The sequence below is a fragment of the Cebus imitator genome, unplaced genomic scaffold (genome assembly GCF_001604975.1).
Source record: "Cebus imitator isolate Cc_AM_T3 unplaced genomic scaffold, Cebus_imitator-1.0 Scaffold135, whole genome shotgun sequence".
NCBI lineage: Eukaryota > Metazoa > Chordata > Mammalia > Primates > Cebidae > Cebus > Cebus imitator.
Genome location: NW_016107450.1, coordinates 1,112,379 through 1,140,104, shown reverse-complemented (window position 1 = coordinate 1,140,104; position 27,726 = coordinate 1,112,379). Strand labels below are relative to the sequence as shown.

Genomic DNA, 27,726 nt, shown 5'->3' with positions numbered 1-27,726 from the left:
CGCACTGCAGCCTTGACCTCTGAGGTTCAAGCAATACTCACCTCAGTCTCCAGAGTATCTGAGACTACAAGGCATGCACCACCACACCTGACTAATAATTCTGTTTATTTTTTATAAAGATAAAATCTCGCTATGTTGCCCAGGCTGGTCTTGAACTCCTGGGATCCAGGGATCCTCCTGCCTTGGCCTTCCAAAGTGCTGGGATCACAGGCATGAGCCACCACACCTGGCCTGCCTGTGCAATTTATTTGCTTTGTTCCATCTCTTGTATCACAGCCTCAATAAGTGGTTTAAATCTCTTATTGCTAATTCACTTTGTATATTTCTAAGTCTTGTCTCCCTAGCCAGTGAGTGAGTGCCACAATTTTCCATGGGTTTCTTGCATTTTTGCATGCCTTGTGAGCAAGATGTTAACTGCTCTTTTGTTCTGGACTATATTTTCAAAGATTTCTGTTTACTGAACAGCCTTGGCAGGTAGAGATAATGTCTCTCTTTAGAGCAAAGGGAAAATGTGCTTTCTGTTCAATATATTAAACATTTCTCCTTCTGGGGCAAAGGGCAGTTTTCTTTGCATTTCATCATAAAAGATTTGGGTTATCTAAGCCTGGGGTTTCTGTCTTTCAATGCTACCTGTTGTATGCAGGTGGTCACCTGGCCCTCTTCATATTGCCCTGTGGAAATTGGGTCTTGGAGGACTGGCACAAATGCTGACACTCTGGCTACCACTATTGCTCTGAGCAATAAAACCCTTTGTCTCTAACTCAGGAGTCTCATGTCTTCTGACAGCATCCTGAGGCTGTGGCAGTTTGACTTGCTGGCTTGCAAATAGGGTAAAGCCTCAGACCTTTTGCAGTTCCTGAGAGTGAAAGCAGATATTTGAAGGAAGAGCATTTAAGACACAGGGAACAGCAAGCGGAAAGGCCATGAGGCATTTGTTGCATGTGATATTCTCTGTCTTGATTCTCTGTCCTTTCCAATAACTATAAAGTTCTTAAGGACAGCCAATCATATTCATCTTTATATCTCTAGCACCCAGCAAAATCATTGGCATATAGCAAATACTCAATAAATGTTTGTTGAAATTAAGAGGAAAAAATAGTTGCTGCTTTGGAAATAAGGACGTTTCTTGGGCAGCAATTCATGGGGTGGCAATTAATATAATTTCTTTTCTTTTTTTTCTTATTCAGAGAGAGGCACATGATAGAGTTGCAAAATAATTGAGTTAGGAGTCAAACAGACCCCAGCTCTGCTGTTTCTGAGCCTCAGTTTCCCTGTGTATAATATTGCAATGATCTTGTCTTCCCTATTTTGATGCTTAAATGATAGAACATAGCAAACATACTAACAGATTCAGAAATGAGGCCAAGCATGGTGGCTCACGCCTATAATCCCAGCACTTTGGGAGGCTGAGGCAGGTGGATCACCTGAGGTCAGGCGTTTGAGACCAGCCTGGCCAACATGGTGAAACCCTGTCTCTACTGAAAATACAAAAATTAGCCAGGCATGGTGGCATGCCTGTAGTCCTAGCTATGAGGCAGGAGAATTGCTTGAACCTGGGAAGCAGTGGTTGCAGTGAGACAAAATCCCACCATTGCACTCTAGCCTGGCTGATAGAGCAAGACTCCATCTCAAGGAAAAAAAAAAAAAAAAAATAATATGTTGTGTGTAATATACAGCACCTGAACATAGAAGGGTCTTAGTAACTTGTATCTATTACTGTTATTCAACATTTACTAGCTCCCAATTTGAAGGGAAATAGGAGATCTGAAGATTTTTTAAATCACCAGGAGGAATGTGAAAAACAGAGAGAATCTGTGTTCTCTGATCCAATCTAGACCATTAGCCATTTCCATTTATTTAACAATAAGTCATCAGGCATGATGGCTCATGCTTGTAATCCCAGCACTTTGGGAAGCTGAGGTGGGAGGATCATTTGAGCCAGGGAATTCAAGGGTGCAGTGAGCTATGAATGTACCACTGCACACCAGCCTGGGTGACAGAAGGAGACCATGCCTCAAAAAAGGCATTTTTTAAATTTAAAATTAAAAAACAGTAATGATAACTGTAAATTACACTGGCTGAGATTTGTAATCTGGTAGAAATTAACAAGAGAGTGCTAATTTCTGCCCTTGGAGTTGGTTACCAGTTCTATTCTCCTGAGCTCCCTGAGTTCACAGGTTAAATATAGTTTGCAGCCAGTTATTGTTTTATTTTATTTTTATGTGTTTATATTTTTTTTGAGACAGTCTCACTCTGTTGCCCAGGTTGGAGTGCAGTGGCATGATCTTGGCTCACTGCAACCTCTGCCCCCTAGGTTCAAGCGATTCTCCCACCTCAGTCTCTTGAGTAGCTGGGATTATAGGCGCTTGCCATTACACATGGCTAATTTTTGTATTTTTAGTAGAGATTGGGCTTCACCATGTTGGCCAGGCTGGTCTTGAACTCCTGACCTCAAGTAATCTGCCCACCTCAGCCTCCCAAAGTGCTGGGATTGCAAGCATGAGCCACTGTGCCCAACCCAGTTACTGTTTTGAATGGTATACCTGCCTGTAGCATGAGGCTGAGAATTTGTTGCTATCTAGGCTCTTATGTCCACCAGCATGTAAAGAGAATTGTGATAGCTTGGGAACTTCTGGAAATCTGACCACGAGTTCCTCAAAACAATCTGACATGGAGTTTTTCTGAGATGAAGATCTTGGACAACGGGTACCATGAGGTGGTCTATCACTGAAGTAGCTTTATACTCCCCCAAATATGGAAGAGCAACCAGTTTGATGAAGACTCTTGGTTATTCTTTTTTTTTTTTTTTTTTTTCTGAGATGGAGTCTCACTCTGTCACCAGGCTGGGGTGCAGTGGTGTGATCTCAGCTCACTGAAACCTCTGACTCCCTGGTTCAAGCGATTCTTCTGCTTTGGCCTCCCAAGTAGCTGGGATTACAGAAATGGGCCGGCCACCACACCCAGCTAATTTTTGTATTTTTAGTAGAGACAGGGTTTCAGTATGTTGGCCAGGATGGTCTTGATCTCCTGACTTCGTAATCCACCCGCCTCAGCCTCCCAAAGTGCTGGGATTACAGGCGTGAGCCACCGCGTCCAGTCAATTCTTGGTTATTCTTTAGCAGTCAAGGAGCAAAATTGTTATTGCAGCTCATTGCATCAGCGTTAATGATTCATGGATTTTCCTAATTTCCCCTCCAATTATTTGGGTCAACAATCCTCAGGTTTCTACTCTGGGTCTAGAACTGTGCTAGACACTGTGGCAGTGAATAAAGCAGACATAGCTCCTAATAGGTCATTCCTCTGCAGGTCATTGAGAGAATACACCGTGAGAAACATTAGGATGGAGAAAACAGACTTGCAAATGGACAATTGCAAGGCTAAGTGCTGGAGCTTCTGGAGAGAAAGCAGATAATGAACAAGTGTCCAAAGCAGTCATAAGCAAGGGGTAGAGGAGTATTCTGGGGAGAAGATAAAATTATCAGGCAAGTTTCACGGTGATCTATGGTCTTCTTGGGACAGTTGTGACCCACTTACCAGTCTTTTCATTATTTTGTAGTTCAAACAGCTGCACAGTCAATAGTGTCCTCTCTGTATAGAAGAGATGATGAACTTATCTATAGAGTTACATCAAGACAAGAGACAGAAGAAAGGATCTATTATTAATAGAACATGTAGACTGGATTTGGAATGAGAAAGTTCTGAAATCAAGTCAGTTGTGACTCTTGGAGACAGTCTCTGTTACAGGCCATAGTTTCTATGTACTCCACTCTCCCGTCTCTGATTGGCTTTCTTAGCTCATTCCTGGGGTTTGCTCCTTCACAGCTTCAGCTTGCAGAGTCACACCACTATTTATTGGGTGTGTCTACGTACCAGTTGCAAAGTGTTTTATGTGCCTTTTCACAAAAACGTTAGGTAGCATTATTTACATTGCACAGATGAAGCAACTGAGGCTGAGAAGTTAAGTCTTACAGAGATAACAGCTAAAGAAGTATAGTCCTTGGGATCCAAACCCAGGTTTTATCCAAGATTCACACTCTCGGCTTTGCTATATGACTATGTATGACTGTGTGTATATACATATATATATACACACACATGCATATACATATATATGCATATACATATATACGCACATGTATATACATATACATCTATATGTACACATATACATATATGCCATCTAATAGCTATATTTATTCTATATCTATATCTGGGTACATATATATGTATACAGAGATGTATACATACATATATGTGTGTGTATCAGGGAATATATAGCCATGTATGTACATCCGTGTATGTATGTTTGTGTGTGTGTGTGTGTGTGTGTGTGTGTGTGTGTGTGTATACATGCCTATTTCCTGCTGTATACATTATGAGATTCATGGTGCCTATGGCCCCCTCTCATGTCCTTGTAATTTTAACTACCACTTCGAACTGCTTTCTCCTCAATAATTCCTAACTAAAATTTTTGAGAACAAAAACTTGTCCCAGTTAATATTTCTGCCATGCCTTAGGTGCTATAGATTGGTTACCTTGATGTCACATAGCTACCATGGTCCCATCAGTTGCGCCCTGGGGAAAGAATCAACTACTACTTAGCAGAGGTTGATGGTTAGGACAATTTCACTTATATGGATGAGTAATGTTAAGGATTAGCAGCTTATCACACAGCAAGCTTTTATTGGTCTATCATGTACCAGTATACATGTGGGTAAATGTTCTCCCTGACATCAGGCTAGTAACTCAGAGCTTTTGGTTTGGTATTTGAAGACCCAGGTTTGCATACTGACATCACCATATAAAAGTTGTATTAACTTGGGCAAATAACTTTTTTTTTTTTTTTTTGAGGCGTTTCTCTACTGACAATGTAGGAATAGCCACATGTTCCTTTCTGGGTACTGAGAACCTCCTGGTTATAGACACTGGGCTAAATAGAGCTCCAGGATGCATGAATTACCATCCTGGGGAGCTTGCTTGCAGTCTAGCGGTGGTTCATAAGACTAATGTGGGGTGGTGGAAGGCTGTCTATAAAATGCATATTCCAGGACCCACCCCTACCTCCAAAGAGTCTGCTTTAGTAGTCCTGGAATTGAGCACAGGATTTGCAGTTTATTAAGAGTGTCCTGAGGCTACTGTGTTTGGTGGATCACACTTTGCGAAACAGGGTGGAGAAGCCAAGGCTTTCAAGTGGACAATCACAATGCTGCTTGTTAAGTGCTGGGGGGACATTAAGTGCTGAGAGAAGAATCAAGAGATTTGGAGCACCAAAGGAGGAGCAGTAAACTCTGTGGGGGTAGGTGTCACAGATATTACATCTCAGCTGAATAGGGGACGTAAAAAGTGGAGAGAAGGAGGAGGCTTTTGAGGCTTCCAGAAAGGTGTTTTCTGGGGGCAGTGAGGCAACTGAGGGGCACAATGGCTACAATAAAGCCAGAAGAGCCAAAAGGCCAGACCGCAAAGGGCCTTCTTTGTTAACTTCTCTGTGATGGGGCATCAGAAATGTTTAGATTAGTGAATGACAAGTTGAGATTTGACTTTTAGAAAGCTGATTTTGACTTTTATGTGGAGAACAGAATGAGGGGGAACAGAGAGACTGCATGGAGACCCATGAGGAGACTGGTGATAATATAGGCAAGCTGCGATAAGGAACTGACGTCAGGCCATGGGCTGCAGATGGAGAGCAGGGGATGGATATGGGAGTTATGTCGGGAGCTGGGGTGGATGGAGAGTGGGTACCTAGCTTGCAGAGTTGGTGACATCCATCTAGATTTGCAGCCAGATATGGATTTAGATGGAACACGGGAGAAAGCGGTAGAGTTTTCATTCAGGTATATCTAGTAGAGAAGCCAGGAAATAGCTAGAAAAATGGAGATCCAGGTTGAGCTTTATTTAGAAGTATGCCAAACTCTGGTGTTTTAGTAATAATTGAAGGCATAGGTGTGGTTGAGAGTCCTCAAAAAGAACCTTAGAGTGAAAAAACGGTGACATTGTATTAGAATCCCAAGAAATAGGACCTCAAGAAATATCAACATGTAAAAATGGGCAATAAATGCCTATTGTGAAGGCATTTCAGAAGGGAGTTTAGAGATGTGTGACACCTTGGTGATGGTAACCTTGGAGAATCTAATACAAAAAAATTAATAATGCTAGCTGTCATTATTATTTTTGTTCTTTACTCTTCCACTTATCACATGGACTAATGTATTGTCTTGCTGAGTATCATATAAAAGATACAACAATTTTAAAAAAACAGGAGTTAAAGGATCATCTTTCCAACAAATGTCAGCTCATCTCGAGGAATAGAAGACACACAGGTAGGTTTTTATCCTATTATTAACTCAAGAATCATTTTTCCAGTACTATTATGTGCTTGTGTGGATGGAGGTGAAGGGATTAGTTTCCATGCTCAGCATGCTTGCCTCAGTATGTAAAACAAACATCACGGGCCAGGCTAGGTGGTTCACTCCTGTAATCCCAGCATTTTGGGAGGCTGAGGCAGGTGGATCACCTGAGGTCAGGAGTTCAAGACCAGCCTGGCCAACCTGGTGAAACCCTGTCTCTACAAAAAATATAAAAATTAGTAGAGCATGGTAACGCATGCCTGTAATCCCAGCTACGCAGGTGGCTGAGGCAGTAGGATCTCTTGAACCGAGGAGGCAGAGGTTGCAGTGAGCCGAGATGGCTCCACTGCACTTCAGACTGGGCGACAAAGCGAGACTCCGTCTCAAAAAAAAAAAAGTTACAAAATGACAACATAATATTGCAAGGACAAAACTGATTGGGGAATTGAGAATAGAGAAGTGATCACGATGAAGTAAAAACGGGCCAGGGAGAGTTTACAAGATGAGTTTTTAATACAATACAGTAAAAGACGTAAAACAGAAGGTTTTGCTGTAAAATGAAAAGAGACTAAATCCAGCTTCTAGTTGTACTACCACCTCTGCTAGGTAGCCCTGGACTAGTCCTTTAACTTTCCAGTGTTGGCTCTGTTCTCCAGGAAACTGCAAGCAGCAACCTCACAGGGCTTGGAAGGGAGAGTGGCGGTTCTTCACACACACATCCGGCTGACTTATTCCAGGTGCTTCCAACAGGTGATTTCTCAGCGAGCCTGAGCCAGCAGTCAGGGACAAACAGGAAGGTTAACCTTGCCCCTCCATGCTTGGGAGAACAGGTGTGTGCGCGGTGGACTCTGGTTCAGTCATTCTTTTTCTTTTTTCTTGCTTTTGATGGGATCATATGGTTCATTTGCAAAGAGAGACAGAACTCTGTCGTGTTTAGGAGCAAGAGCCTTGGAGTAAGACATAGGCTTAAATTCTGGATTTGTTTCTTATCCCCTGAGTGACCTTCGGCAATTTATTCCACCTGTCTAAGCCGCTGTCTTTGTTACCTAAAAAAATTGGGATAAAGATACGTACCTCCTATGGCATGTCGCGGAGATTAAAGGATACTGTGCACACCCCAGAGCCCAGGGCCAGGCACACGGTGGCTGGTTGCAACAGACTTCTGTGGGTGGAACGCGGGCTAGCCATCGTGACAGATAACATCGAGGAGAGGGAGTGGACCCACACATGGCAGTCCTCTTCTTCCCCAACCGCTGCCAGGCAGCCAGCCAGCGTCCTAGAACTTAAAGGGACTGTCGATGGGTGGAACCCGGGCTCCCTGGCGCGGGCAGAGGCGGGGAGTGCTGGCGCGGGTCTCCGTCTCCCGCCAAGAGAAGGTCGGCGGGCTCCAGGTCCCCGAGCAGAGAGACGCTGGTCCCCGGCCCCCAGCGTCCCGGGGGGCAGGTTCTGAGGCGGGAGCCAGGGAGAGAGGAGGGGCCACCGGGGGAATTTCCCCGCCTCTCTCGCTGGTTCCATAAATCACCGCAGCCGCCGCGGCGGCCGAGCCGGGAAGTGCGCGGAGCCGGAGCGCAGCGTGGTGGCACCAGACGCCTCCCTTTCCCCGCCGCTTGCTTTCTTTCTTTCACTTGTGTGGGTTTGTGAAGCCTCCCTTTTCCCTGCGCGCTCCGCTCGGGTGGCTGCCCCAGCCTCGCAGCCCCGCCGCCGCTCCTCCTCCCCCGGGGGCCGCCGCCCGCCCTCGCCGCCGCCTGCTCGCTGCGCCGGGACTCGCAGGAAGCGAGAGCTGCGCGGCTCGGCTCGGGCTCCGACTCCGACTGTCAGCCCCGCGGCCCGCGCACTCCGGCCTGCGGGTGCCCGGGTTCTCGGAGACGCCCTCTGCGCCGCGGGGGCTGAGTGGGCGCCGGGCTCCCGGGACCGCTCGGGCGGCCGCTTCCTCCCCCGCCCGCCGCGGAGCTCCGCGATGGTGGCCGCCCGCGCTCCCGTGCTGTAGCCGGGCGCCCCCTAAGTTTGGGAGCCGCCGCCACCGCGGCGCGGAGCCGAGCCTGCTGGAGAGGAAGAAAGTTTTTCGGGGTGCGCCGAGCGGGCCCTGGGCGCACCTCCCACGGCCGCCTCCCCGCTTCTCCGCGCCCGAAGCCCGTCGGCGGGGAGTGGGGGGAGGCAGCATGGCCCGCCAGCGGGAGGAAGAGGAGACGGCCGGGGCGGCCGCCCTGGCCCGCCGTGGTCCGGGCTTGTCTGGCCGCGCCGGGGCCCGGGCACGGCGGCCGCCCCTCAGGCTGCTCTGCTTGGTAGCGTGCTGGCTCCTGGGCGCCGGGGCCGAAGCCGACTTCTCCATCCTGGACGAGGCGCAAGTGCTGGCCAGCCAGATGCGGAGGTTGGCGGCCGAGGAGCTGGGGGTCGTCACAATGCAGGTAAGTGGCCCCCGAGCTGGGCAGGCATCCCGCCTTTCTCCTTTGCGCAAAGCCACATCCCATTCCGCGGTACAAGTCCCCTGGACTGTGTGCATCGGCTCCTTGCATGCACGGAGGCCCGCTTCCCGTCGGACCCCGCTGTCCTCTGCACAGACCCCGACAATGCACCAACTCTTCTTCCAGGCACTCGTCTACCCCTCCCTTTCTCCTCTGCAGAATCCCCTGCCCTCTGCACTGAACCCACTTGACCCCACACAGCCCCGTCTCTTCTGAGCACGGCTCCTTCGTCTCGTCCAGGATTCTCTGGTTTCCTCGCACCTCTTCTCTAACTTGCACATATTTCCCTTGTACGCTTGTTTTCACCCTGCCACCCCTACAAACTCCCCTTCCCTCTTTGTGTGCCCATCCCAGGGCAGCCAGCCCTGCCTGGCTCGGTCGATTTTCCGAAATCCCAACCCCTACCCCTTTGACTGCATCCTCTCGTCCCCCAGACCGAGGCGCACCGACAGGCGCCGGGAGGGAAGGCGCCGCGGCTTATGCAGCTGCTCCAGGGACACCTAGGTCCCGGCGGAGAGCCCCCCTCAGAGTGGGCTCCGCGCTCCCTTCCCCGCCCGGGAGCACGGGGGAGGGGCTGGCCTGGTAGATTGCGAGTAGACTCCCGACTGTAATCCTGCTGTAGGGCTCTTTTTGTTGCATTCCGCGTTTTGTGCTGTGGTTTGCGTGCTGTCTGCTGTATGATTTTTGTTTCGTGTGTACCTTTTTGGTGTGAGGAAAGAAGCAGCAAAGTGAGTAAGATTCCCATTTCTCCAGGTTGTTTATCATGTCAGTACTCCTCAGGAGAGGAAAGGGGACTGACGGAAAAACAGCCCGCCGCTAGTAAGGAATCCTGATGATGTTACTCACGGCCAACAGTAGTAAAAATTGCCGAACACAACCATCTGGAGATTCTGTCCCGCTGTTATTTTAATCCACTTGGCTGTAAAGGTCCACTAGATTAGGAGAGGTTGAGATGACATTCCTAGCCTGAAACCTTTGCTATAATATTTTTAGGTAAATAAACACCATTCTCTTATACATTCTAACAATCATGGTGATGAATGTGGTCTTCTAAAGATCGAAGTTTCCAAGAATGCGTTCTTGGAATAGGTTTCTGATTTCCATCCTACTGTGACCACTTCTTCCACCTCCCACCGGGAGAGGTGTTTTGAGTCGCTTTTGGGATTTAGGTTTCTTCCCTCCTTTCTTCTTCTTCCTCCTCTGCTTCCTCCTCCTCCTCTCTCTTCTCCTCTTTCTTCTTTCTTCCTTCTCCATCCTCCTCCTCTTCTTTTCACCTTCTCTTTCTTCTTCATCTTCATCCACTTTCTTCTTGTTCTCCTTCTTCTTTTCTTCTTCCTTCTTCTTCTTCCACTTCCCCAACCCAGTCTCCTTCCAAGAGGTTACAGTTTTCCTAAGGCAAGTTCCACAGACCTTTTAAGACCATTGGGATTTTTTTTTTTTTTTTTTTTTTTTTAGGGTGCCATGAGATTGAGGAGTGGATAGGTTTTGAAAGGTAATTTTGCATTTATTTGCAGGCACCCGGCCCTGGAGTGCAAGGGAGTTGGATTTTCTTGATTTGCATAATAGTAGATAAGCTTTTAAGATTCATCAACTGTGCCAATCTTTCGGGTTCAGATTCAGTTGTAATTTTTTCCATATGCGTTTTCAGATTTCTGATTATTGCTGAGTTCCTAGGAATGAAGTGACATTTAGAAAAGATAGAAAACTAGAATTAAAAAAAAATAGTGGTGAATGTTTCCATTCAGTGCACAAACAATTGTATTTTTGCATTGAGGCACCTCTTTTAATAAAGGAAACTGAACATATTGGAGTTGTGGCCTCTGCTTGTAGGATTTGTAGGCATTTGCTACCTTCACTCTATCACTAGGGCTGGACAAGAAATCTTAGGATTTCCCCACACCATCCCACCCTTGCTTTTTCTGTGTAAGCTAAGGACTTGCTTTTTTTAAGATGCTGACAGCCGTTTAATGTTTCTCACCCAGTCCTTGACAAAAGGTGAAATTGGATCCCAACACATTGTCATTCAGGTAGGGATCCTAAGCAAATGTAGTTTTAAAAGACTTCCCTGTTGAAAAAGAGACACTTCTGAAAAAAAGGTCTGATCTGTGGGGGGTTTATGCCCAAATGGCCCTTTATCTCCTCCCAACTGGCCTCTTTCTAACACCTTTGCGACCCCATTGTGGAAATGGACCTCCTGTGGACAGGGTTTTGTCTGGCAAAATGTGAAGTGGCTTCTCTCCTTTTTTGAAAGGAGACACACAAACTGTATTTAAATTCCACTTCTTGAGCTGTACATTGATCTGCCACTTCTTTCTACCTGGGAAAATTGCAGAAAGTGTATCTTTTTAATTTAGTTAGACTGGTTTAAAAAAAAAATCAATGCTGGTTAGATTTCTGGCCTTAGAACAAAGATTTTGAGCCCCACATTCTCATCCGTAAACCTTTGGGATTTGTTCAGTGGGTCTGAAATTATGTGGGTTTAGTTACCTAAAGTGTAGGTTATATAGCCCTCCCTGCGGTATGTTGAATTTTATAGATGTGGAGCTAATCTTTTTTTCAGAAGTAAGCCTCATATATAGGCTTTAAGGTGGGACTTCCTATGAAGATGGCCAGGGTGGGGGTGGAGAGGGGTCCATTGTGTCTCTTTGGAAAAGAATGTCTTCCCTTGGTTAAGGGATTGACTCCTTTTATTTGACCTTGGTATTTTGAGCATAGTACAGGCCTTTCAGGACAGCATCTCACTTTATGAGAAACCTTCTATAGATCTCTTTATAGGTAAAAAGTCAACGTTTGGACTTGTATATGCTTTTGCTGAATTTCTCCAAAGACAATTTTAATTTGAGAAATTACAAAGTAGCCCTCAAACCAGGCCTGTTGTTTTGCAGCATTTCAAGTGGCAAGGGGGTAATTTTACAAAAACGGAAAGCTAGCCTTCTTTCAGCTTTGTAGTTTCCCATGATGTAGTTTTTGCACTTGCTGTTAGAGAAGACAGTTTGAAAAGCGTGTATCTTGAAAGTTTTCTTGGAAAATTCTCCAATGGGGCTGCCTACTCGTGATTTCTGTTGTTCCTCATTAATAATACACAAAATTAAAAAAAGAAAAAAACTTTAAATAAGTTGTGCCAACCAATTCTGCCAGTGCTCTGGGAAAGCTGTCACTGAATACTGTTCCCTTGGCAGCAGACATGATACATCACAGATAGAAGTCAAAAACCTAATCAACATCTCCCCATGGGTCTGGTGCAGAGGAGCCATGGTGTTGTTGAGGTCTGGGAGCAGTACGTGGCCATGTCTAAGGAGAATTGTTTTTGCCTGTTTATTCATGCAACAAGTTTTTATCAAGCAGCATCGTGGAATGGAAAGAGCCAGAGCCCCATGTTGGGTAGGTAGAGACCTGGATTCCAGCTCTGCCACTTGCAAGTTGGGTGATTTTATCTGTAAAATTGAGGATGGTGGTTCTATCTTGAGATTTACTCTGTGGACTTAAAGGAAATAGTGCGTGTAAAGGCAGCTGTTAATGTTAATCTGGGGCTGAGAAGTGTTGATGTATGTGGTTGTTCTCAAATAGAGAAATAATTATTGAAAGGTTACAGAGCATGGAGCTCTATACTGGGCATTCATGGTATTTTACAAGGATGTTTTCCAGCATAGTTCCTTAAGGAGTTTACGTTCTAGAGGAGGAGATACGATTGCACAGGCAAACCAGTTAGGTAACAATGCCTGCTTGTTAGAAGGCATATCTGGCTCTGGGAGCCATTTCGCCAGGCACTTATAAGGCCCATTTAACATTATATGACAATACAGGCTTCCTAACAGCAAGGGCCTGGCACATGGCCAGTGTGCCTGCCTTGATGTTAGCTCAAACACAACTCTGCTGGGCTGGGCACACTTACCATGAACTTGGCAGACAGACCAGCAGGTTGGTCAGACAGCTGCTGAATGGGGCCTGGGAGGGAGGGAGGAGCAGAGTTTCTTCCCGTCAGGGCAGAAGAAATACCAGAAGCAAGAACTGGAGGTTCAACTCCAATTGAAGAAAATGCAGCAGCTAGAACAGAGTATCTTCTGGAACTGAAGGACTCAGCTACGGCAGAAGTATCAAAGATATAAAGCATTGTCCTAAATAGTGACTACAGCTGGCAGTAAAGAGCAAGCCTTCTTTGTATGCAGTAAAACAGCAATGCACTTATTCATTATTCCAATTCTTTTTTTTTTTTTTTTTTTTTAAGAGACAGGGTCTTTTCTCATAAGATGATCACTGTACTCCCAGGCTGGAGTATAGTGATGTGATCATAGTTCACTGTAACCTTAAACTCCTGGGCTCAAGCAGTCCTCTTAAGTAGCAGAGACTACACATACATACCACCACACCCTGCTAATTTTGTTATTTTTTGTAAAGATGAAGTCTTACTGTTGGCTAGGCTAGTCTGGAACTACTGGCCTCAAGTGATCCTCCCACCTTGGCTTCCCAAAGTTCTGGAATTACAGGTGTGAGGCACCCTGTCTGTCCTGCATTATTCATTTTCCCAATATATCCAACAAACTTTTGGGGAGCTTCTGCTCTATGAAGCGTCTTGGGTTAGATTAAACTGGCAATCAAAGGTGACTAAAGCCTGGCCCATGCCTTTACTCTCTCAACTAATGATAGAAATAGACGCAAAAAGGGACATTATGATACAGGTGGTTAGCGAGAGGCATAGAGGCGTTACACTGCAGAGGGTTAGTGCAGTGGCAGAGAGAGAAACAAGATATGGGAGCGTAGAGGATCCTTGCCCAAGCTCCTCTGGCGAAGTCAAGGAAGTTAGCTGCTTCTCCATCGTCCTTTTCAGTGAAATGTCCACACACACAGGCCAGTCCTGAAAGCAGCAGCAGCAGCGCAGCTTCAAACATGAAGCATAGCCAAATCAGTAGTTCATCAGATGTTTCTGATTCCTTTGGTGGCACTGGACAAGGTAGTTGGTGTATCGTGAACACCTGAACAGGACTCTGACTCCTGTGCTCTCATGTCTCATTTCTTTGGCCATTATCCTAGAGCTTCTGTGGTTATTGGACATAAATATCTTGCTGGCTCAATTATAACTGCAAGCTGATTTGCAGTCATGTTTGGTAAGATGTGTAATTTCCTCTAAATCACATGCATCATATCAGGACAGGGCTGGTTTAGAATGATTTGAATGTGTAATTACACAATATAGAATGGTTTTAAAGGAAAAGTCACCTGTATTTGCAAGTAATGTGGTTTGATTCTATGCCTTGTGTACTATATAAACCTTAGTGGAAAAACTGCTGTGCCTCCTTTTGAAAATAGATATTTGGAGTAGAAGAAAACTGACCACTGACAGATGGTTGACTCTGAATTAAACTTGTTAGGAATGAACCCAAGAAAAAGCATGTTAAATGACTTCTGATAAACTGTCTCTGTTGTTCTTAGCACTTCCTCGACTTCCTTTTCACTAATGCCTATCTTAGCTGGCCTTATTCCTTGTGCTTATTATGTTTTTCCTGCCAATAGTACTTGAGTCTGGAAGGACTTGGGGGAGGGAGAGGAGATGGTTTTACACTTTGTAACTTGTTGGTGCTATTTCTGGTTGCTGCTTGAGGAGCTCCTTCCTTGAGCTTAAATGGATGAGCAGGCAGGAACCTTGCAGAACTGGAATTTTGGTATTGGGGGAGTGGGATTTATTTTGGATCTGCTTGGACTTTGGAGTAAGAATTTATTGAAATTCAAAATATGAAGGGACAACAGGGACAAGAATTTTGACTCAGCCAGTTATTAACTGTGTAACTTCTGGCATGTTATTAAATCACTCTGAACTTTAGTGTCTTTGTATTTCATGTAGCTAATGGGGGGAAACATATTTTAAAGGATAACCAAGTGTCTAGCTCAGGGCCTAAGGTAGGATCAGTCAATAAACAGAAATATAAATATGAGAGCAGGCCGGGCGTGGTGGCTTATGCCTGTAATCCCAGCACTTTGGGAGGCCGAGGAGGATGGATCACCTAAGGTCAGGAGCTCAAGACCAGCCTGACAACATGGAGAAACCCCGTCTCTACTAAACATACAAAATTAGCTGGGCGTGGTGGTGCATGCCTGTAATCCCAGCTACTCGGGTGGCTGAGGCGGGAGAATCACTTGAACTCGGGAGGCAGAGGTTGCAGTGAGCCGAGATTGCGCTGCTGCTCTCCATCCTGGGCAACAGGAGTGAAACTCCATCTCAAAACAACAACAGCAACAACAAGACAACCTATGAGAGCAGTCCATTTCGTGCCAGGGCACAGAACCTGGAAGGTAATAAACATGTAGCTCCTGAGCCTGAATGAAACTGAAATCTAATTTGTAGACCTGCAGATTTCAATGTGGCCAATCCTCTGTCCCCAGGTTTTGAAGGTATGTTTCTGTGAACCATACCTTTGGATGTGGTACAAAACCATGCTTGGGGCTTTCTGAAGAAAATGCTAGGCCTGGCATTTTCTTCAAGTATTTCTTTACTTTTAAACTACAAAGATTTAAAAACATACAAAGGTAAATAAAATAGCATATGAATATCCACATGCCTCTCACCCAGCTTAGACAGTTATTAACTGATGGTCAGGCTGGTTTCATCTCTACCTCTGCCTCCACATGCTCTTCCCCCCAGATTATTTTGAAGCAAATTCCAGGCATCAAATAATCTCATCATGACATTTTTATTGTATCCTTATTTAATTTCTATGTTTGTAATGTTTTATAGTATACATAACATATTGGTACACTAGCATATAAAATTTACAATTGACAAATAAATATAAATATTTTGGAGGTTGTTTAGGCCACATTTTTTTAACAATGATGATGTGCCTGAATAAAACCCTTGCTGAGTCTCGTAGACCTCTGCCAACTAGCTAATACCTTTGGCCAGCAAATTCCCCAACCTGCTAGATGTAATGTCGAGCTTCTTTGGGGAAGCTCCTCTGAGTCTGTCCCTGTTTGTGCTGTCTGGTCCTCGATTTCATGCCTGGCTTTCCCCACAAGGCTGGGAGGGTCCTTGTTTTCTTAAAGGCTGGCATATAGTCTAGGCACCCACATTGGACTGCTGCAACATGAACCAAATCTACTGATTATCCCTGTTCTCTCCCCCTTGCAGAAGAGACAAGAGTCAGAAAAGGACTAAGCAAGATAAGCTGTAAGTGGGAGAGAAGAGGGGAGGGTTGAAGAGGAAGAGCTGGACGTCTTCTGATCAGTCTGTCAGCAAATATTCACTGGGTGCCTTATTGCAGGGAGGCTGAGCGTAATATAGGACATTGACTGCCTCCCCCTGAAACCCGAGAGCTCTGTCTTATCCAGAGAGGCTAAACCAACTTGGATAGCTCAAGACAATATAGAAAGAAATCCTAAAATATGGGATCTAGAGTACAACCTATGAGTTGGGGGGTTGCTATATCTAATTCATGTTTCTGGGGGTCAGTTAGACAAAATGAATGAAGTGGACCAGGTGTAGGTAAGCAGGGAGTAGTGTTGGATGTTGCAAGCTGGAGGGCATGTGCCAAGGCTGAAGGAGGACAGGACCATTCAGCTGCTCTGTTGCCTACTAGCCATGTGGGCCCAAGGTTTTCACATGACTTTGTTTCTTAGGAGAAGCTGGGTATCTGTTTTTTCAATAAAACATCTTTATCCTGAAAATTTTGGCAACTAATTCAGTTAAAAAGACAACAACAACAAACACTATGTGGGCCAAACCAAACATGTCTGCGGGCTGGATAGGGCCAGAGGCCACCAGTTTGCAGCGTCTGGGTTAGAATTATTCAATGCGTCCCAGAAAGCACAGTGCTTGTGTGCAGGTTATGGGGAAGCCGATTTCTTTGTGGTACAAAGGAGAATTTTCTGATAGAGGAGTTCTAAAATGGATTGTTTGAGAGCTGAGCTCCTTGTCATCATAATGACTTCAACACAGATGAATGTTTACTTGCTGCCAGGCACTATGTTAGGTTTGAGGTGCCCATCAGTTAATTCTGATGTAGCGAATGTTATGAGAGGAGGTTCGGGATGCTTGGAGAAAGTGTCAGGGATGTTAACCTATTTATGGGCACAGAGGGATTCTGGCAGGCAGGAGTTGCTAGTCAGAGTGGACTTCCCAGAAGGCTCCTTTTTTGAGGAAAAGCATAGCACCTTTGATGAGTGGAAAGATGGCATTATGGTTTTGGAGTTTAGAGAGATAGAGGGAAGAAAGGGCATAAATAGAGGTGGGAGAAGTAAGCAGAGGTCAAGCTGGGGAGTATTTCTTGGATCCTTGATGTCACAAGACTTGTTACATGGTGGGCAGCAGAATGCTTAACTCACACTGGCAAGAAAGGAAGCTAGTGCCCTATGCAATTGAACTGTCTGGGGTAGATCTTTGGGCAGGACTGGATTAGGGCTTAAAGCATGTGGCCAGTATGCCGTTTTTCTCTCTTTGCATGTCTACTTTTTTTTTTTTTTTTGAGACAGAGTCTTGCTCTGTCACCCAGGCTAGAGTACAGTGCCGTGATCTCAGCTCACTGCAACCTTTGCCTCCTGGGTTCAAGTGATTTTTCTGCCTCAGCCTCCCGAGCAGCTGGGATTCAGTGGCACCTACCACCACACCCGGCTAATTTTTGTATTTTTAGTAGAGATGGGCTTTTACCATCTTGGCCAGGCTGATCTCAATCTCCTAACCTTGTGATCCACCTGCCTTGGCCTCCCAAAGTGCTGGGATTACAGGCATGAACCACCGTCCCCGGCCTGCATACCTACTTCTTTTTTATTTTATTTTATTTATTTATTTATTTATTTTTTTTTGAGACGGAGTTTCGCTCTTGTTGCCCAGGTTGGAGTGCAATGGCGTGATCTCGGCTCACCGCAACCTCCGCCTCCTGGGTTCAGGCAATTCTCCTGCCTCAGCCTCCTGAGAAGCTGGGATTACAGGCATGCACCACCATGCCCAGCTAATTTTTTGTATTTTTAGTAGAGACGGGGTTTCACCGTGCTGACCAGGATGGTCTCGATCTCTTGACCTTGTGATCCACCCGCCTCGGCCTCCCAAAGTGCTGGGATTACAGGCGTGAGCCACCGCGCCCGGCCTACTTCTTAAATAGGTTCTTCCCTCTATTTCAATGTGGCTGGCAGTGGCTTCTCAATGTTTGAGTTGGGAACTAGCTGGTTTTGGAAACTAACTGTGTGCCTAAGTAAGTTCCTTGTATTTGGAGGTGATGTGCTCTGAGGAGAAGAAACAAAAATCTGAAGAAAGCTTAGAACCTAGACAATGCAGCTAAAGTGATTTCAGACTCAGACACTGTTCAGCAGTCACCTGTTGACAAGGCCTGCTACATTTCTGGGTTCTGCCTCCCTAAGTCCAGTTTGAGCCTATGTAGTTGGACTCCCTGCTTCCGGTCCAAAGACAGGCTGGCTGCCCAGTGTGGTCCTTCCTGAGGAGTTGTACAAATCCAGCAGGCCTGCCTCGATGTGCCATTTCTCCCTGACCTCTCAGATCACTGGCTGCTGTGAGAACTGGGATGGACCAGAGAGATAGTCAAATCTGCCCTGCTTGTTTTACAAATATTCATTTTACAGAAACTGAGGCCCACCAAGGAAGTGGCTCTCTGGAGATCATACCAGTTGTAAGTGATAGATTTAGAACTCATGTTTTGGTCTTAGACTTGTTTTTTTCACCCTTTTCATGATATTATACTGTACATACCCCATTTTTCTCTTAGAATGGAGAAGGAAAGTTGACATAGTAGTATACATCCTCCTTTTGAAAAGAAAATTTGGGCCAGGCACGGTGGCTCACGCCTGTAATCCCAGCACTTCGGGAGGCTGAGACTGGTGGATCATGAGGTCAGGAGATCGAGACCATGCTGGCCAACATGGTGAAACCCCATCTCTACTGAAATACAAAAAATTAGCTAGGCATGATAGTGCATGCCTGTAGTCCAAGCTACTCAGGAGGCTGAGGCAGGGGAATCGCTTGAACTGGGAGGCAGAGGTTGCAGTGAGCTGAGGTGGTGCCACTGCACTCCAGCCTGGTGACAGAGCAAGACTCCGTCTCAAAAAAAAAAGAAAAGAAAAGAAAAGAAACAAAACAAAAACCGTTAGAGGAGGAATGACTTTGTTTCGTGTTTGTTTATGTAAAGGCCACAGAAGAAAATTCCACGTGTAATTTTCAGGTAAAGTTCTATTTTGAAATTGGATTTTATGACCTGCTGACCTTGTGATCCACCTGTCTTGGCCTCCCAAAGTGCTGGGATTACAGGCATGAGCAACTATGCCCAGCCTGCATGCCTACTTCTTAAATAGGTTCTTCCCTCTATTTCAATGTGGCTGGCAGTGGCTTCTCAATGTTTGAGTTGGGAACTAGCTGCTTTTGGAAACTAACTGTGTGCCTAAGTGAGTTCCTTGTATTTGGAGGTGATGTGACTAGATCCCTAGTCATTAGGAATATGAAGTTGTTTCTTTCTCTCTCTCTTTTTTTTTTTTTTTTTTTTTGGTGAAAATTACAATAGGATTACTGCTTTGGAGGATTCGTTCATTTAATTTAATGATGAAACAAACTAAATGTCATTTAAATGTTTCTTTGCCTTGCCCTCTTTTTTTTCTGAATTCAAAGGTAGCTTTTCTCTACTTCAGATTTACACGGTCAAGTGATTTCTGAGTTAATTGCCGTTTGAAAGTTTCGACACCTAAATACTAGAGTGGGAAGTATAAAAAGTAGCTTATGGTCCATATTTCTCTGGAAATAGTATGCTTTATTGTAATTGTAGAGTTGGAAGCCAGGGGAGTAAATTCTTATCTTGTACATGATAATGTGTTGGTTCTTTTCCAACCGTAACAGTTATGATAAAGATGCATTCAAAGCCCAAGACAGCAGCACTTTTTTTTTTCTTGCTTCCCCTTGGATTTTTATTTTATTTTGTTTTTGCATGGAGTATTTTTAAAGCTATTCAAGGCCCTGGTGGAAGGATAGTGAAAATCAGCAAGCCAGTGAAAATGAATCTGAATGTTTAATTAGGCTTTGAGTTGTTTCTTCAAAGTGTGGAGACATCATTAGTGATGTAAGTCTTGTTGCATTAGCAGAGACTGACATTTTACTTCAAACGCGGAGAGTGCAGCTGTCCTGTGCAGATAAAAGTCGCCAAGTATGGAATAGCAAGGTGGATTGGCAGATAATTAGCTGTCCCACATTACTGCAGTGTGGAAGAAGCCTGCCAGTCATGGGCAGGAAGGAGGAATTATTAGCGAGAGAAAATCCAAGTGTGTCATAAAGCAATTTGGAATCACTTCAGCTGTGGCAGAGCTGATAAGGTGCATGTTAAGGAAAAATACAAACTGAGTGTAGTATATGGTGGCCAACTTTTCTTTCTTTTTTAAAATTCTTAATTCAAAAAACAACTGGCTAGAAATTAATGATCTATAAATATGCTGAAATATAGATTCATCAGTCTGCTTTGACTCTTTATAAAATAACTAATCAGCTTAAAATAGTTTTATTTCCATATCACTTGAAAATAAGGTGAGGATTCTATACAGGGAAAAAAATATTACAGAGAAGCCATGAACCCTTGGCAATTACTATACTATGTATTACCATGAAAAGATACTTGAAGAAGAAAATTGAAAGTATATCATTATCTCTGATATAAATATATAGTATTTATAAATGGTTTCAGGATATTTTCATGTCCATATTACTGGTAGCATATGTCTGTGTGTTTAAATATTTTAAGAGTTTTTTCTGTGCGCATTGCATTCATTTCTTAGGGATTGGAAGTGTAGAAAGACCTATTGGGTTTCTTGTCCATTCTCTATCATTTGCCAACTCACTTCATGGGATTTTTTTTCCCTCACTTAGATTACTCCATGTGCCTCTGCCAGGATAATACTGGCCTTCTTTGTCCTAACACAATCCACTTTAATTAATTGGCTATCTCTAAAGCCTATATTCTCATGACAGCCCAAAGACAGGACATGCTGAAATGGGTTGGTTTCCACATTCTGTTTGGTGGTGTCTGAATGAGAGCTTCCCTTGGCCACTGCAGGAGAGAGTCGGTGCTTTTTGCCTCTTGTTCCATTCCTTTCTAGGGGACTGTTAGTCACAGAGTTGTTGCTGTCCTGAGTGGTTTTGGGGAAAAACCCGGAGGGTATAGATTGGGTTGGTTTGTTTGTTGCAGTCTTGGCTATTTGATCCAGAATTGGCTTCACTGAACCATTTGTGAAAAGGGAAAATTTGCCACTTCTTTAGTCTTCAGGGGGATTAGCCTGTGTGCTAATTATGAACCAAACACATTTTTTAGGAGTGTTTTCAACTTGAGATAGTATAATTTCAGATGACTGTAAAAGGGGCAAATACATTATTTACACATATTCAAATAACAAATGTAGGCAAGAGTTACGAGCAGTAAAACATCCTGGAGATTACTTATTAGAGCATGAGCTCTTGCAGGGAAGAGCACAGACTTACTCATCGATGTAGTCCTGGTATGGTTACCACTGTCTGTGTCACGTGATGAGGACCCAAAAAATGTCTAGACCACAATTACCCAGCAGCCTTTAAATGGTAGACTTTGTAACGTTTTAGTAGTTACTGTTACACATGTAGCTTTTACTACTATGTTTAATGTGTCTGTTTCATTATTTTAGAATTACTGTGAAATGTCTTGGGTCTTTATCTGCTACTAAAGATTAAGAAGAATGTTTCAAGTGAGTAGAAGTACCTGCTACAGTATCAAGAACATTAGGACTTCAAGCACATTAGGACTCTTTAAGTATTAGTTGGTTCTAATGTTTCATTTATTCACCTAGAGAAAGCTGGGCTACGTTTAGGAATGTAAAAAGTACAAAAATGTATGTGTGCTTGCAAACTATATACTTGGAGCTATTTTATCCTAGAGGTTAGATATCATTAGTAAATTCATTTCACAATTCTTTATTGAACACAGGTCAGGTATGCTTGGATTTGAGTTTATGTTTTTACAAAGGGAGAGACATGGTTCCTACTCTTATGGAATATGCAACTTGCTAGAGGAAATTGACATTAAACAAATAATCTTATACAAAAATATACATTGTAAGTTTTGAGTAACGTTATGAAGGAAACATGGGGCCTTTAGAAAGAATACCAAGGGAGCTGGGTGCGGTGGCTTATACCTGTAATCCCAGCACTTTGGGAGGCCGAGGCAGGTGGATCACCTGAGGTCGGGAATTCAAGACCAGCCTGACCAACATGGAGAAACCCTGTCTCTACTAAAATTACAAAATTATCGAGGCGTGGTGGCGCATGCCTGTAATCCCAGCTACTGGGGAGGCTGAGGGAGGAGAATCGCTTGAACCTGGGAGGTGGAGGTTGCTGTGAGCTGAGATTGAGCCATTGCACTCCAGCCTGGGCAACAAGAGCAAAACTCCATCTCAAAANAAAAAAAAAAAAAAAAAAAAAAAGAGAGAAAAGAGAAAGAGAGAGAGAATGAACGAGAACCAAGGGCAGCCTGGGCTGGGTGTGGTGGTTCACTTTGATAATCCCAGCACTTTGGGAGGCCGAGGTGGCAGGATTCCTTGAGGCCAGGAGTTCAAGACCAGCATGGGCAACATGGTAAGACCCTGTCTCTACCCCCCTTCCCCCCACCCAAAAAAGAGGATCTTTTAGAAATGTAAGTCAGATATGACATATCTATGTTTAAAACTCTCTAAAGGTTCTCATCTGACTCAGTAAAACCGTGAATTACTGGTGGTCTTCACAGCTGGATGTGATCTGGCTCCTGCTACCTTTGTGACCTTATCTTTTACCTCCCCTCCCCCTTGCATATGCTCTGTTCTTTCAGCACTCCAAGCACATTCCTGACCCAGAACCTTTGAACTTGCTTCGGAACAGCAAGGAGTATCCTTGCCAGCCCTCTTTGAAATAGCACCCTCACTTGCCCTTCCTCATTGTTTCCTACCCTGTTTCTTTTAGTGTTTGTCGTACCCCCTAACCTCTCACAGGTAAACATTGTATTGTTCAATGCTATATTCCTGTAGAATGGTGCTTGGCACTTAGAATTACTCAATAAATCATTATTGGACATGGGCGAGCAGGATTGACAACTCTAAAAGGGAATCTGAAGCAGGGATGGAAAGGAGCCAATCAGGGGAGGGGCTAGGGGCCTAGCAGTAGGAGGAGCCAATCAGGGGAGAGGTTGGGAGGGGACAAAGCAGAAGGAGGAGGAGGCAACCAGGGGAGAGGCTTAGGGGGTCTAGCATTCCAACAGAAGGAAGAGGCTTTGTAGAGGCCTTGAGAGACAGGACGTTGGTATAGATTAAGAACTGAAAGAAAGCCAGGCGGCTGACAGCATACCAGCAGAAGGGTGATGCGAAGTGAGGAATTTGGATTCTTATTCCTCGTCAATTCTGGTGTATTTCCCAGTAACTTTTAGGCGTGGCCAAAAGTGTACAGTTCTGTGGCATTAAATATTTTCATATTGTTGTGCTACCATCATCACTATGCATCTCCAGAACTTTTTCATCTTCCCAAACTCTGTACCATTGAACAATAATGCCGCATTCCTTCCTCTCTCTAGTTCTGCTTTCTATCTCTCTGAATTTGGCTACTCTAGGTGCCTCATAAAAGTGGAATTAAACAATATTTGTTCTTTTGTGACTGACTTATTTCACTTGGCATAATGTCTTCAAGGTTCATCTGTGTGTAGCCTGTGTCAGAATTTCCTTTCTTTCTAAGGCTGAATAATACTCCATCGTGTGTTGTATATGCCACATTTTGTTTATCTGTTCATCCATCAGTGGACACTTGGCTTTCTTCCACCTTTTGGTTACTGTGAATAATGCTACTACAAACATGAGTGTGCAAATATCTGTTTGAGTCTCTGCTTTCAGTTCTTTTGAGTATATGCCCAGAAGTGAAATTGCTAGATCATATGGTTGCCGTTTAATTGTTTGAGAAACTGCTGTACTGTTTTCCGTAGTGGCTGTACCATTTTGCTTTCCCACCGGCAATGCACAAGGGCTCTAATTTCTTTCCCACCTTACCAATACTTGTTTTTTGGTTGGTGTGTTTATTTTACAATAGCTATCCAAATGGGAGTGAAAATACACACTTTTTGTTGAAGTTTCATGAATTTTGAAAATGCAGTCATGTAACCATCACTGCAATCAAGATATACAACAGGATCATCATCCCCCAAAATCATCTGATGCTGCTCCTTTATAGTCAGTCCTTCCCCCACCTGAAGCTCCTGGAAATCATCAATATATTCTCCATATCTGTAGTTTTACCTTTTCCAGAAGAGGATAAATGAAAACATTATGGGTGCATTTTGAGCCTGGCATCTCTCATTTAACACAGTGCATTCGAGATTCATCCATGTTGTATGTATCAGTAGTTAATTGCCTTTAATTGTTTAGTACCATTCTGTTGTATAGATGTGCCACAGTCTATCCATTCTCCAACTAAAGAACAGTTGAGTTTTGGTAGTTTTTTGTTTTGTTTCGAAACAGGGTCTTGCTCTGTCACCCAGGCTGGAGTGCAGTGGTGCAGTCACGGCTCACTGCAGTCTCCACCTCCTGGGCTCAAGTGATCCTCCCATCTTAGCCCCTTGAGTAGTCGGGACCACAGGCACGCACCATCATGCTCGGCTAATTTTTGTACTTTTGTAGAGATAGGATTTCACCATGTTGCCCAGGCTGGGAGTTTTTTGATGCTGCAAATTTGCTATTAAACATTCAGGTACAAGTTTTGGGTTGAATGTAAGTTTTCATATTTCTAGGGGTGGGATTACTGTGCCATATGTTAAATGTATGTTAAATTTTATAAGAAACTGCCAGTCTATTTTCTAACGGGACCATATTACTTTGTATTCCCACCAGCTATGTATGAAAGTCATGGTTGCTCCACAGCCTCATCACAACTTGGTAGGATCTGTCATCTTAATATTAGTCACTGTAAAATGTGTGAAGTGGTATCTCATTGTGGTTTTAGTGGATAGTTCTCTAATGAACAATGATGTTGAGCATTTTTTCATGTGCCTGTTTGCCATTACTATATCTTTTTTTGGGTGAAATATCCAAATCTTTGCTAATTTTAAATTGGGCTGTTTATTATTGATTTTTAAATAATTTAATGATTTTTATTAAATTTGTAGCATTAAGCAATGAGCACCACTATCTGGTTTTATAACACTTCCATAACCCAAAAAAGTTTCCATATGTTCATTTATTGTCAAGTTTTGAGAGCGCGCGCGCGCGCACACACACACACACACACACATATGTATTTGGATGTGCTTTTTATCTTCCTGATGAGGGCCAAATTTTGCTACTACAAATTTATTTTCTTTCAAGTGACATTGTCCTCACAGGAAATTTGCTTTTATTAAAATATTAAATAATAATGACATCCAGGATTAGAAATATTAAAGTGTAATCCGGGATACATAAAAATCTTCGAGAGAGCTGTGGGTTTTGCAGATCTTGTTTTCAGCTAAAAACAAAACATTGTTTAAGATTTTGGGTCAGTGTGGCCTGTGTAGAATCTTGGGCTTAGTTACAGTTAGTCAGTCTGAAAGAACTATAGATTGAACTTCTGTTACGCACCAGCACAGCTTTGGGAGTACACTGATGAATAGAACAGAGTCCCCTGTCTTTGAGGAGCTTACATTCTTATAAGAGGGAGATAAATATTTAAACATGCAAACATTAAGTGCAGATAATGTTGGACCCTGACCACTTCTGTGAAGGACATAAAGTAGGTTAACATGGAGTTCGAAGAAGGCCTCTTGAGGGTACTGATATTTGGGTGGAGGCATGAATGATGATTGGTAGCAGCCTCGGAGGAACTGGAGGAAGGAATAAAGCATACTGAGACCTGTGGAGGGAAAGAGATCAGTGTGTGTGAAGGGCTGAAAGAAGGCACTGAAGAAAAGTCGGAATAAAGGAAGATAAGTGAGGGTAGGATCACTGTGGAGAACAAGTTTGGATTTTGTTCTGGCTGAAATGGGAAGCCATTGGAAGGTTTTATGCAGAAGAGCAAGGGAGTTGGCTTTTGCTTAGAAGGATCCCTGTGGCTGGTTCCATTTCCTTCTCTCACTGTCTTGGCTCTATCACCCCCTGGCTGTCAGTTTATCCTCAGCCTGGTATTGCCTGTAGTAAAATGAGCGCAGTGATGCGAGGCTTCCCAGAGGTACAGCACACTCTTCAGCAAACTTTCTCCCCCAGGCTTTGAAGGATGCCTTGGGCTTCTCTGATTGGACCTTAATGGAATACAAGAGAATGGGATTGCATTAGTTTATGCCAATTAGGACCTACTCCTAGAGCCTAGAGCCTAGAGCTGGGTTGATTCTACTCAGATTTTATAACCTACACAATCCAGTGATTTGGAGAGCAGACAGGTGACACCAATATTTCCTACAATTATCACTGTACCATTCCACTGGCAATAGAATACAGAAAATGATTTTGATCATTTTGGCTCGTGTCTTCATTATGCTGCTTCCTCTTTAAAAAAAAAAAAAAAAAGTGACTGATTATCTACTTAGCACCTGCCATACCTAATCTCAAGACAGACATGAACATAGGAAGTACATGGTGGTGTTATGTCAATAATAGTGCCTGGGACTACTTAATTCATTTGGTTAATAGAAGAATCCAAATCAATTAGTTTAGAAGACAATTCTAATACTTTATATATTTGAGTATAATTTCAACTTTTTGTGAGGTGATGGTGATGGGATTGTGGTTTGGAATTGCCCATGCTGGTGGGGTTTACATTTTATAAACATAATATTACAGATACAGCTTAACAATATGATATGCTTTATAGATAGAATTGGGTTTTTAAGGTAGAATGATATGCTTTATAGATAGAATTGGGTTTTTAAGTAGCTGGTGGTAGATGCTGTTATGATTTGTGTTTTGTAAGCTTCAGTTCTTTGACCAATCTGTTTGTCCATCTTTGACTTCTAGTTGGCTCTGTCTGTTCTGTAATGATATTGAGAAAAGTTACAAAGAGAATTGTTACTTTTGGATGTGGTTTTTAAACAGCCTGCAATCATTTCATATAGTTAGTGAAACTAAATAATAGTCAATGTATTTGCAAAGTAACATAAATACATGATTTTTATAAATGATTTTTGAGAGGTTTGTAGTTCCCAAAACAATTAGTTCTGAACAGTTATAGAGAATTTATTGTACAGAGAATCTCATTATGACATAGTAACATATTATTAAGGAGGTAAAGTATGAAAAACATCCTTTTTGAGCTTATCTTCCTCATAAAAATTTGTCCACTATTTGATGCAAATCAAGATTATATAGGACTTGCATGTAACATGGTACATTTCTTGTTGAATTTTCATTTAGTGTTTTTGCTCATAAATTATTGAAGTAAGAGTATTGTGGTACTCTTTCCCAAAATGCCTGATGTTGAATGAAGAGGTGGGAGGTCTACTAACATAATGACATGTTCCTTCATTATTCTTTCTTTCAATACACATTGTGCCTACAATCTGCCAAGCTGTATGCCTTTTCCAGTGAATTCAGATGTCTTCCATTTCATTAGAATTTGACTTTTATACATTGGTTCTGTTAGTTACCAGACTGAGATCAAAATTGTATAGGTAAATATTGAGCTATTCTTACTTTTATAATCACAGTAGAATTTTATAAATGTCTTTTTCCTCAAATCATTCATATCACTGTGGAACACCTTTAAAACATTAGAAATGATTCTCATATTGAAACAATTTAACCAGAAAAATTAAGTAAGAAATTAAATAATTCTTCGTTTAACATATATTTAAAGTCTATTACTAGCCAGGTACTCTGTAGATATCTAAGATAGAAATGACAACCACATACAGCCCTGCTTTCCTGAAGTGAACATTCTACTGGGGGATTAGTTAGTAAGCAGGCTGGGAACAGCAGGGAATGAGAGTCAGCTCTAGGAAATC

At 43.4% G+C, this 27,726-nt stretch overlaps 1 protein-coding gene across 2 annotated transcripts in view; it reads left to right on the top strand.

Annotated features, from left to right (window-relative positions):
• Positions 1–8,154: 8,154 nt before the first annotated feature.
• The window catches only part of CACHD1 (cache domain containing 1), a 228,154-nt gene continuing 208,582 nt past the window's right edge, over positions 8,155–27,726 (top strand). The window contains exon 1 of one of the 2 annotated variants that reach the window (XM_017541535.2): positions 8,155–8,749. In XM_017541535.2, the coding sequence (XP_017397024.1) occupies positions 8,504–8,749 (246 nt within the window). In that variant the 5' untranslated portion in view covers positions 8,155–8,503. Of the gene's footprint in view, positions 8,750–9,393; positions 9,535–27,726 lie in introns of those variants that run through there. The other variant, XM_037743111.1, reaches the window with a different exon arrangement.